The sequence below is a fragment of the Lytechinus pictus genome, chromosome 6, assembly GCF_037042905.1.
Source record: "Lytechinus pictus isolate F3 Inbred chromosome 6, Lp3.0, whole genome shotgun sequence".
NCBI classification, from domain to species: Eukaryota; Metazoa; Echinodermata; class Echinoidea; order Temnopleuroida; family Toxopneustidae; genus Lytechinus; species Lytechinus pictus.
In genome coordinates, this window is record NC_087250.1 from 1,995,636 (window position 1) to 2,007,813 (window position 12,178).

At 35.5% G+C, this 12,178-nt stretch overlaps 1 protein-coding gene across 1 annotated transcript in view; it reads right to left on the reverse strand.

Annotated features, from left to right (window-relative positions):
* Positions 1 to 12,178, reverse strand: part of LOC129263594 (MAM and LDL-receptor class A domain-containing protein 1-like) — a 65,555-nt gene that overhangs the window by 13,352 nt on the left and 40,025 nt on the right. The window contains exons 31-40 of the mRNA XM_064100616.1: positions 11,207 to 11,297; positions 10,684 to 10,818; positions 9,131 to 9,396; positions 8,755 to 8,845; positions 6,766 to 6,906; positions 6,219 to 6,338; positions 3,530 to 3,751; positions 2,919 to 3,062; positions 1,937 to 2,211; positions 953 to 1,034 (exon numbers count right to left, since the gene is read on the reverse strand). Coding sequence (XP_063956686.1) covers positions 953 to 1,034; positions 1,937 to 2,211; positions 2,919 to 3,062; positions 3,530 to 3,751; positions 6,219 to 6,338; positions 6,766 to 6,906; positions 8,755 to 8,845; positions 9,131 to 9,396; positions 10,684 to 10,818; positions 11,207 to 11,297 — 1,567 coding nt within the window. The remainder of the gene's footprint in view (positions 1 to 952; positions 1,035 to 1,936; positions 2,212 to 2,918; positions 3,063 to 3,529; positions 3,752 to 6,218; positions 6,339 to 6,765; positions 6,907 to 8,754; positions 8,846 to 9,130; positions 9,397 to 10,683; positions 10,819 to 11,206; positions 11,298 to 12,178) is intronic.

The window sequence follows — 12,178 nt, forward strand, 5'->3', positions numbered from 1 at the left end:
TGTCTCATCTGTCCATAGAACTGATGACCAGAAATATTTATCCTTATCTCGGTGCTCTCTGGCATATGCAAGTCGAGCTTTACAATGCTTCTGAGTCAGGAGAAGGGTCTTCCATTGGGCGACAGCTGTGTAGTCCTTCCATGTGGAGTGTGCGGTGTATGGTCTGCAGTGAAACCTAGGTGCCCACCTGACCGAAGTTGTCCTGAAGAGACTTAACTGTTGTTCTAGGATTGCAAAGGGCCTCACGGCATACTTTCCTGGCCACACGAGGAGATATCTTCGACTGCCGCCTACGAGTGTCAACGTTTTACACTATTCTAAACTTCTTGTACTTTTGGACAATGGACTGTACAGTGGGGTACCGGTAATCTGAAGAGTTTGGAAATGGCTTTATAGTCTTTCCCATCTCTGTGGGCATTCACAATACTCATTGCGGAGGTCGTTGCAGGGTTCCTTAGTTTTCGCCATGATCATAACAGCTGAGGAAGATTCCATAATTGATTTTAACTTTATACTCTAGAACAATGGCATTCCATAACTCACCACCTTGGAAATTATTCAGACAGGCCAATACATCTTTGCATGTGAATAAAACAACATGCAGAAACATGCAGAAGGTCTGGAGCATGTGCATATCAGATTGATATGGCCAAATACCGTGCTTTAACAAAGGGTATGAATAATTTTGAGCTAGTCAAAATACAAATAAAGTTATTTCCTTTTTGTTATGCAAATGAGGTTATACAAAACCCATTCAGAATTTTTACATTTCAGGTTAAGGTATCCAACTACGGCCAAAATATTCTGTGTCCATTTGTAGTTTTCCAGAAAAACATGAAATATTGAAATTTCAGTAGGGGTATGAATAATTCTGTTGTTAACTGTATGTACGTTTTTATGAGATACACAGTATAGGAGTTCTTATTTCTTGGAGCATCATTGGTATACTTACTTTGGCAATCTCCTGAATACATGCTGATATCATCAATGGCTATATCACCCTCATAACCAGATACGACTCCTTGGAACACCAACTAATATACACATAGATATAGAAGAATGGGTCAAACTTAAATAAAATAGCCTTAACAAGTGGAATGACCCTGCCAGTCTCGCCTGCATTTCGTGATTCCATATAGCAGCCATGCTAATTTTAAAAACAGCTATCAAATAATTATTCATTGACCCATAATGATCTTTGACCAAGATATAAGTTCAGTGATACTTGATTACCTTTATTTCCAAGTTTCATGAAATAGGTCCATATACTTTCTAAGTTATAATGACATTTCAAAAACTTAACCTTGGTTAAGATTTCGATATTGACATGGTCTAAGTTCACTGACCCTTAATGACCTTGGACCTTGGTCATGTGACCTGAAGCTCAGGCAGGATGTTTAGTAATACTTGTTTGCCCTTATATCCAGGTTTCATGAACTAGGTTCATATTCTAAGTTATGATGACATTTCAAAACTTTACCATTGGTTAAGATTTCAATGTTGTCAACGCTGCCACGGTTGGAAAAGCGATGCCTATAGTCTCGCTCTGCTATGCAGGCAAGACAAAAAATGGACATACTGAAGCTTTTCGAGTAAAATACCACAAATGAAAAGAATGCTAGAACAAAACAATATTTTGTTACATGCTAATGTGTCATGGTGTAGTGGTATTGCCTTGCAATCAAAGGGTCATTGGTTCAAATCCTCCTCCAGACTGTGATTTCCCATTGCAAGAAAAAGGTGCTGCACTCAACACAGGTGGTGTGAAACTATATTTTGACCACATCATCATGGAAATATCAGAATAGTAGGCCTAATGATTAGAAAGGTAAAAATTGCTTATGAATCGTTTGACTATTAAAACAATTTACGACATACAGGAAAATAAATGTTGCCGACTCTAACTTGATTTCCAGATGGCTAAAGTTGCACCTACCCTGAACGACTCTGGTTCTCCAACGACTAGTGTCCCTGCCATCCACTGGTCACCCACTTGACCGCTCCGAGTCCACACAACTGACCCAATGTCTGATGGTTTAGCTGACTTACGAAGAGTGAGGACATTCAACGTCCCCACTTCACGTCCAAACATATGATACCAGAAATGAAGACATAGTCTTGTTGTGAGATCAATGAGTGGGCTGATGAGACGGGTTTCCATGTCTTGTAGATTAGGACTCGATGACTCCATGTACATATACCAACCCTCAGCTACAAGGAATTAGAAAAGTAAATCAAATGTTATCCTACGGATCTACATATAACTTTACTAATGGAGCTGGCACACCTAAATTAGCCAGTGTATGCTGATATAACTGTAGGCCATAGCAAGCCATTCTTCATCCCATTTCTTGATGCAAAGAATGACCTTTCTCTGACACAAATGATTCTTCATCAATTTGAATTGTTGGTATTCTCTGCTGTTAACAAATTGTTTTTTTAGATCATGCATGGTGGAATGCGTAATATGAAAAAATGGGTATAAAGGGGAAAAGGGTTTGCCACACATTGGCATACATGTATGCTTGCTAATATGTACAGGTGTGACACCCCTTTTGGGTTCAAGTTAATCTGTTTTCATATAAATAAATATTTCATATCAATATCCAAGATTTATATTCATAAAAAAGGGAGTTACTTTGAAAAAATGTATTCAGATGAAATGTAAGTCAAAAGGAAATGCAAAAATGATTAAAAATTTCCAATTTGCATTATTCGAGAGGGATTTATCAAGAGAAAATTGTCCAAACAATGCGATTCTTTTTTCAGCAAGCAGAGCTACCTTTTTCCATTGTATGGGTATAGCCCATGAAAAATTAATTGACATGAAAAGTAAAAATAGATTTGTTGCCAATTTGAAGAATAAAAGGAGATCAAATGCTTAAAACAATTCCTTGTTACCGTATATATAGACTTACATGTCATGGTAGTATGATCATAGGTAGGTCCTGTGTTATCTGAAGGTGTCCTCCATTGGTTTCTCGTCCAATCGAAATCATCATCATCGGCTTGCTCATAGCCGCACATGTCATCTTCAAAATCACAATTAGCAACACTACTCTCTGCAAATCATATCGATAAATATTGTAATTGTATGTTATCTAATGGAAATGTGTTTGACAGGAAAGAAACTGGTGATTTTATATGAAAATCTATTTTTATCAGATGCCTGATGAAAATAAAATATCTGAATGCTTTTTTTTTTTTATTTGATGTAAAAATTATTTCAAAAGCATGGCCTGGCCTGAATATTTCAGGATAAAAATGTTCTCCAATCCCTAAATTTGAAAGATAAATGCTCTAAAGCTCCTCATACACCCCCTTCAAACTTTGATTGTCAAGGTAGAATAAATAAATAACTACATTAGAAAACAATGAACAGATGAAAAGAGTGTACAAAATAATCAATTTATAAATAAATGAATGAATGAATAAATAAAGACATGAAAAATAGAATAATGGATAAAGAAACAGATAATTATAAATGAATACATAACAAATATCACACGAGGAAAGAGGAATATCTCACCATTACAGAGTCCCCCCTCAGCAAGCATGGTATCATCAAGAGCTATACTGCCATCATCATCATCATCATACAGAGCTTCTATGATGATTCTATATACATCAGGATTTGAGAGTGAGACCAGGCCTTGGACCCAACGATCACCTAGGTTCACAGACCGGGTCCAAGTGAGGTCCTTCACATAGTTAGACTGGTCCTCGGTGTAAAGATTCAAAGTCTTATTACCTGAAAAAAATTATTGGGTGACATATAAGAAAGTTATAAAAACTGAAATAATATTTGGCATTATAAAGAAAGTCACGATAGAAAGTAAAGTTGTTTGCAAACATATTGATCAATATCCAAATCTTATGACAGGCCTAAAACAGATTTATTTTCTGACTAATACAATACGTCAAACCCTCGATTGGAAGACGATCTCGGCTCAGTACCTGAACTGCAAGCATTTAGATTTAAGCGGATTTGGCACCTAAAGAAATCACATTCATTATTATCATTAATATCATTACTATTATTATTATCCAAATACCCCATTTGAAGATCCAAGATATTCCATTTCCAAGCACTATCAACCCTGCATAATGGCCCGAAAATTTACAAAAGTAGTTCTGAATTTGAGTTTATACAGAATTAATGAAATAACTACATATGTACTTAACCTGAAGGGTAACTTTAATAGAAAGAATAAATAAAATAAATTTTTTTCATCATGCTAACTAAGGTAATAGGGCAAAATTAGCATTAAGTATTTAAATCAAATTACATTAAAGCTTTGCTAATGAATGCTTAGATCATAGTAAATGACATTAATCTAGTGTCTGAGGACAAAACCATGCATTCTTTACTGGAGTCTCTCCCAATATGCATGCCACATGAAGCATAACTAAAGCATAAAATCTACACAAATCATTGTTTCAAAGAAATTTAAAACCACTACGATGATTTGGGCAAATAATGAAGATTTATCAATAGCACCAGTTTTTATCACTGGACTATGAGGAAACAAGTAAAAGTTAGATCTATCCATTGATGCGAGCCATGATGGAATTTTATACATCTTTTTGTAAGTTAAGCAATACTTCACTACAAATAAAGGCCAGTCCTTGGATGCTAAATCCAGGAATTAAAAAAACGAATTACGCAATGAAAAGTATAATTTTTTTCCGGTATTACTTTTACATGTATCTCTTTCTACTCACATTCTACATGTATGTGTTTGCTACGATTGACAATAACAGAAAACTGTGGAACTGTCTTCTAAAGAAGTTCTATACCTCCAGAGAATTTAAAAATCATGTAAATCATCTTTGGCATTAGCAACACTACTAACAATAAATGCATGAAATACCTTTTGGAACAGTTATTCAAAAGGTAGCAAATATCAGATGTCTGAGCACATCCCATCCAATCTAATTGTCAATCGATATAGTACCTTGTTCTTTCCGGTAACAGAAACTAATCGACAAGAAAAGTGATGTATATATTAAGAAGATAGGGATGTGGATCTTTGTTATATCATGAAGTACAGTTCCTAATATTGGTTACCTGCTGATATTAGGAACTGTACAACTCTTTACCGGTTTAAAGTACAATGTAAAAGATATCTCTTTGATAATCTGGGTAAAATATAGTATAGAAAGTGTAATTGTTCTATAAAACTATGAGTTATCACTTAGCTAGCCAGCCTAGTCGTGTATGTGCGTGTGAGAATGTGTAAGTGTTGCATATTTGTTTTTGCTTATCTCTGTTTTTTTTCCATACATATCTGTATTTTATTCTTCTTATGTACAGCATGTTCCTTCATTGTTTACATCTCATTTATTGTAGGGCCCCACTCACAAGCTCTGCTTTTTAGGGGTCCTCAAAAACCTCTCATATCTTTTTGTATTATCTGTTATTGATTTGTACTTATATATCTGGGTTTTTTTTAATAACTTTTAACCTGAACTTGAACTTGATAAAGCAAGTTAATCTCAAATCATGACTGGTGAATAGAACTAGTCAATAGTATCAGTCATTAGTCAAATTAATTACCCTGTTTGAATAAATGACTGGTCATGTGATACTTTGCAACCAATCATAAGTTATTAAAGGAGAATGAAACTCTTGGAGCAAGTTAGCTTTTGTGAAAGAAGAAAAATCAAAGAATAAGATCAACAAAAGTTTGAGTAAAATAGGACTAGCAATAGAAGAGTTATGAGCATTTGAATGTCGAGATCACTAATGCTATGGAGATCCTCCCATTGGCAATGCGACCAAGATCTATGTCACAGATGAACAACTCTCCCCTTTTGGACACTGAAAATATACCCCAAAACATCTCTTTTTGCTCATTCTAATCATATGACAAACGATTCATCAATGATATAATGTTGTGAAACCTCTGTACTTGTCCTCTCATAAAGAGAACACCTCACCTTGTGATAGACTCTATAAAAGTGAGAATATAAGTGAAATTAGTACTAAAGTAATGAGGGAGTTGTACGTGTGTGACATCACAGATCTTGGTTGCATTGCCAATGGGAGGATCTACATGGCATTAGTGATCTCAATATTCAAATGCTCATAACTTTCTTATTATTCATTCAATCTTCCTCAAACTTTCAACAATATGTTTCTTTGATTTTTCTCTTTGTTATGGATTCAGCTGGTTTCAAGGGTTTCATTCTCCTTTAAAGGAATTTGAACCTACCCGGACCATTCATATGAATCCAGAATGAGAAGCAAGAATCCCCAGCTTGATAAACCTCACTCAATAGCCATGCCTTCTCACCAGCCGCAAAAACAACTGAGTCAGTGTACAAGAAGGAACCTGTAAACGCGATCAAAACAATCTTAATACCCAATTCAATCTATTAAGTGAAGAATTATAAAAATACAAAATAACATATATGTAGTAACACATATAAAGTACAATAAGATATTGGTTTGGCTCCTAAAGAAGCAGGGATCTGCTGATAAGCAGGCCTTTGGAACAAGAAAACATACAAACAAAAATGTAAAAGCATGAGATAAATATACACATACACATGCATGCTAAGCCCAAAGGGCGTAAATAGAGAACTTAATAGCAAAGAATGATAACATTCCCAAGAAAATGCCCCTATGCCCCAATTATATGAGAAGTGCACCCTCTTCTTTGGGCAAAAATGTTTTTTTCAATCAGGTGAATTGTATATTAAATATCTCCTATATGAAATTCTGGATCCACCTAAGAGAGCACGAGATCTGTAACTTACCCAACATTGCCCCTAAGGTGTGGTCCTTGACTGGACCTGTTCCACCACCGGTAGAAGCCCCATTGAGTCTCACCCAATCCTCATCGTCACCAGATACATCATTCATCCAACTACAGTAATCCTTCTCAAAGTCACAGGAACCTACAACAAAACATAACTAGACTGTTAACCCATTTACTGCTTAAAGGACAAGTCCACCCCAACAGAAAGTTGATTTGAATAAAGAGAGAAAAATCCAAAAAGCATAACACTAAAAATTTCATCAAAATCGGATGTACAGTAAAATAAGAAAGTTACGACATTTTAAAGTTTTGCTTAATTTCACAAAACAGTTATATGCACATCCTGGTGGATATGCAAATGAGGAGACTGATGACGTCATCCACTCACTATTTCTTTTGTAGTTTATTATATGAAATAGGAAATATTCTATTTTTCTCAACATTATCAGGGAAACAACGATTAATTCCTCCCTGAACATGTGGAATGAGCATTGTTTAATACTATATGATTCCGTCAAGTTGGTCTATATAAAAATGAAATATCGTACAAAAGAAATAGTGAGTGAGGGACATCATCATCTTCTCATTTGAATTGTTTAAACCTGATTAAAATCACTGTTTTGTGAAAAATAAGCAAAACTTTAAAATGTCATAAATTTCTTATTCTTCATCGGATTTTGATGAAATTTTTAGCGTTTTGCTAGTTTGATTTTTCTCTATTTATTCCAATCAACATTTTTCTGGGGTGGACTTGACCTTTAATTAATGCAACCCCCATAGGTTTCAAACAGTGATAACCTGGTTCCAGCATAACATTTTATCTCAAAGCACAGTAATTCTTCTCAAAGCTACATGAACCTACAACAAAACATACACATTGTATAAGATCTCTAAGCTGTTAACCCTTTGATTACTTAATTCTACAACCGCCATAGGTTTTGTACAGGGATTACCTGGTTCCAGTACGCAATGGGGTAAAACCTTTTATTCAAAATGTAACATTTTTAAGGACAGTGTAAGCTTGAGATGAGAATCCCGATGTAAGTGGTAACCTTCTTTTGCCTAGAAGGAATTCTTGACAGGACTTTGGAGACTGTTTTTAGACAATATGATGCTACCACTTTTGGCATAATTTCTAAAATACACCTTTTCTGAGCTGCCCTCAAAATGTTTAATTTTGACAGGGTTTCTTTTAAAGGAGTTAAACAGATGTTCAATTCCTTTACTCTCAGGGTTACAGCTGCGGTATGTCCTTTGAAAAGACAATTTACCCCCGGGGGGGCACTCACATATATTGGTGGTACGGGGACGTGCTGCTTTGATGAACCCCTTTTTCAGACTCCATTTTCAGTTCCCTAGATACTCCGAATGACAAAAGTTACGTTCAGAAGCTGCGTACCCCGTTCTCAAGACCCTTGTTACAAAACATTTCAGTTCCCAAGCCGTCTAAATTGTCCGGCGCGAGCATCGCAAAGCTGGCAGCAGACGCACGGCTTCATAATTATTTCCTCCATACCACGGTGCAATGCACACTAGCGCCCACATGCACAGCGCTACTGCGCACCACAGTAAGTTCCGGATCCCACTCCGTATAGACCTGTTTTTTATACCGTTTTGTATATTTTCATTTTCCAAGGCCCCATATAATTACCCTGGTTGTCAGTTCCTCAGACCCCCATTTCAGGGTTTCATGAAGCACACCCCCATCAAAATATAATTTGAGTGCCCCCCCCCTTTTACCCTCTTCACCTAGGTAATAAATAGGTACCTGGTGGGAGCAAAAGAGTCATCAGATTCTTGGAAAAAAAGAGAATGGCCTGAATGGTCCTCTCACAGACAGAAAAGTAAACCATACCTTTACCTGTGGAACACTGAATATTCTATTAGTTTACATAAATGAAACACATAAAATGCAACACTAAAGAGTAATCATAAATGATATGTTTTGAACAATACTTTTATCATTCCTGCAGAAAGTACAGCTTACCCCTGGGTGCACAAGGCTGCTCTTCAACTTTGAAATCATCAATAGCCAGCTCAGAATTAGGGTCATTCCCAACATCACCTACCACAGCAATCTGAGAATAAAGGATGACATCACAAAATGAGTAATAAAGACATTTCTGCTTTGAACCTATGAATGGATCCAGTATTGAATGATTAGTGGTATTTGATGGTTATCAGCGTAATATACAAAGTGCATCATTGTTGAGTACTGCAGGGATTCTAATGAAATAATTGTAAGGCACTATACAAATAAGATTGATTATTGAATAAAGAGATTTTCACAAATCAATTAAGAGCCAGCTATGATATAGCTTGAAAGAAAACATGTTAGATGGGTAGCAAAAGTGGAATGATACCTGAAATTGAGACTTTGATTTGAGAGTGACTGATGCTTTCCACCAGTTGTCCCCTTCATTCACACCGGTTGAACTCCAATAAGGACCTTCAAGGTTTCCATCTATCCTTTCATACACACGGAGTCTACCCACATCGCTCTCTCCGTGGATGTGATACCAGAAAGAAAAACAATCTCCTGTAGCCGTAGCAGAGTATGTGGGACTGAGCAAGGTTGCAAAGTCTCCCGGAACCCGTGGAATCCCTTGGTTGGCATATATCAGGTATCCTGACACAGGAAACAGAGGATTTATACTGTTTATGTAGAGGTATGACAACTTTTTAAAGATTTAGATATCAAATTGGGGTGGGGGTTGCAAGACAGTTATTTGATTTCAATTTCAAATGAATTGTAACCGATAGATGAAGTAGGACTATATTACAAAATAATTTCATACCCTAATGTAGAGAACATACAGATGTGTGATTATTTGTTACATGGAAAGAAAGACCTATGGGTTATACATGTGATTTCATAATTATTTTCCACTTTGCAGCATCCAAGTGAGTCTCCTTATGAAATTAATAGTAACTATTCTTTATATGTTTAAAAATTATGCTCAATGAAATAATAATGATGATCAATACTTTTCATCCAAAAATTTTTTGGTGGTTTGCAATTATGCAATATAGGACCACCAATGTGGTTTTTATATTCAACACAAGAGGATAGAGCAAAGATCTAGTGCTACGGTGCTAAATCATGTATTATTTACACCTCAGGATAAATACATTATTTTTCGTTGTATATGATGTATATATGTATAATAATACAACTAATTGGAAATTTATGGAAAATCTATTTATGTATTACCGATTTGTACGATACTACTGTAAATATATATTTTTACATGTATGTTATCATTGTATATATTGTTAATGTCAAGTGAATGAAATTTGTTAAAAAATTCAAATTCAATTCACAGATGCTGTCAAGCAATGGTCTTCTAGAGCATGACTATGCTCAAATATAGGCCTACTCTCGTGCAGTACACAAAAACTATTTCTTTTCCATAGGAATCCAACAGGAGGTTTCCATTGCTAATTTTCCATTTCATACTAGGTAAGACAGAGGGGATGCAGAAAAGTGACAAAATGTTTTTTATAATGGGATTCCTGTAACAACTCTTCACTGCGTCTTTCACACAGCCAAATTGTGTTGTCAATTATGATCTGCTAGTATTCAGTGATGAAAAAATGCATGGAGGTTTCCTGGGGAAAATTGTCACCCTGTCTTTTTTGTAAGATGCTGTAGGCAGCTTGTAAACTTTCCACTGGGATCACACAAGTGATATTCCATTTACCAATCCTCACATTTCGTCACAGACAAAATTATAGAGAATCTGGGAAAGCCGCTATGAAAAGATGTACAGAGCCTTTGTAGTAAGATTCTTGATAAAAGACATAGCACAAACTTGGACAAATGACATCATTTAGACCACAGTAAAATGAGAGATGAGAAATGGTGGCAGCGGTGGGATTATTAGAGCAGTAAAGCATTAGTGAGGTCACTTACCAGATGGAACACCATTGGTATGGTCCCCAAGATCTAGTCGTAAGGAAGAGGCTGTGTTTCTAGACCAGTCAAACATATCATATAAGATCTCATTCGTCCAACCACACATTAAGTTTGACTCGAATCCACAAGTTTCTAGCAGAGTGAGAGACAATAAGTGTTTATTTTCATTACAGTTCTACTTTAATCAATTCTGAGAATTGGTAGCATGCACTTGGCTTATTTGCTAATGTCAATCAATGCGACTCTGATATACTGCCAACAATAGCTTTGTCATTTAACAAGAATTCTCCCTCAGTGTATTTACTTTCATCATGATCAAATGATGGATGGTTATGAAGGAGAAATACCAAACATGAAGCTTGCTAAAAAGGCCTAACAATAAGTGGCTTTGACTCTTGGTCAGAGACATAAGGGGGTTATTAATTCACAAAAAATCGAAAACGACTTGTATCGTACCTTAACCTTTCAGCGAAAAACTTGTCTGCATGTGATCCTAAATTAATTCATGAAAAATACTTACTAATAGGTGGGCATGATCCGTTATGATATTTAATCTCATCGATAGCAATATCACTGTATATAGAACCACCTCGTACTGCTTCAAAAATAAGCTGTAAAAGGAAATGAGAACAAGAAGAAACTATAATTTTTGACAATTTGGTTTATATGAATTTGAAAAATTTCGCCTAAAAAAAAGAAATCATGTCATATTGGATAGCATAGTGTGCCCTGGGCTTGAATCCTCAAAACCTACATGTATTCTTTCAGGTGATCATTTCTGTCAGAGTCACCCAAATCCTGCACAATAACAATTCTTCTAATATTATTTGTCTACCCTATGGTTTGGTGTTGACCAAACAATAAAATATGGAGTAAAATGCATAATCTAATACTTAACAAACCGTATCAACCTTTTAAATTATGTAAAGACGGAGTAAAAAATCGGTAAAAAAAGAGAAAAAATTGCATCAATATATTAAATAAAAGTCAAAAAGCCGAAAGCAAGCATCCTTTAATTCGTAGACCTTTATAAAATGGACAGAGTGTTAACAATGAAGGAGATGGTTACACTTATCATGATGGAGATTATAATATCAGTGATAGCTGATGAATTTGAATAAATATTGAAGAGGGATTATAATATCAGTGGTAGCTGATGAATTTGAAGAAATACTGAAGAGAGATTATAATATCAGTGATAGCTGATGAATTTGAAGAAATACTGAAGAGAGATTATAATATCAGTGGTAGCTGATGAATTTGAAGAAATACTGAAGAGGGTAACATGATAATGGTAAATGAATCATTTTCTCTGCCATTAGAATAATTACACACACTTGTTACCTTTTTAACAGTTCAAATGCCTTTGGCTACAGCTTAGGCATTTCAGAATAGTCCCAAGTGCAGTGACACAACCTTTGCTCTATGGTTTTTATTTTGTTTAAGATGTAGGGTTAGGATTATAGGGTTGCAAAAGGGTTTTATGTCAGGT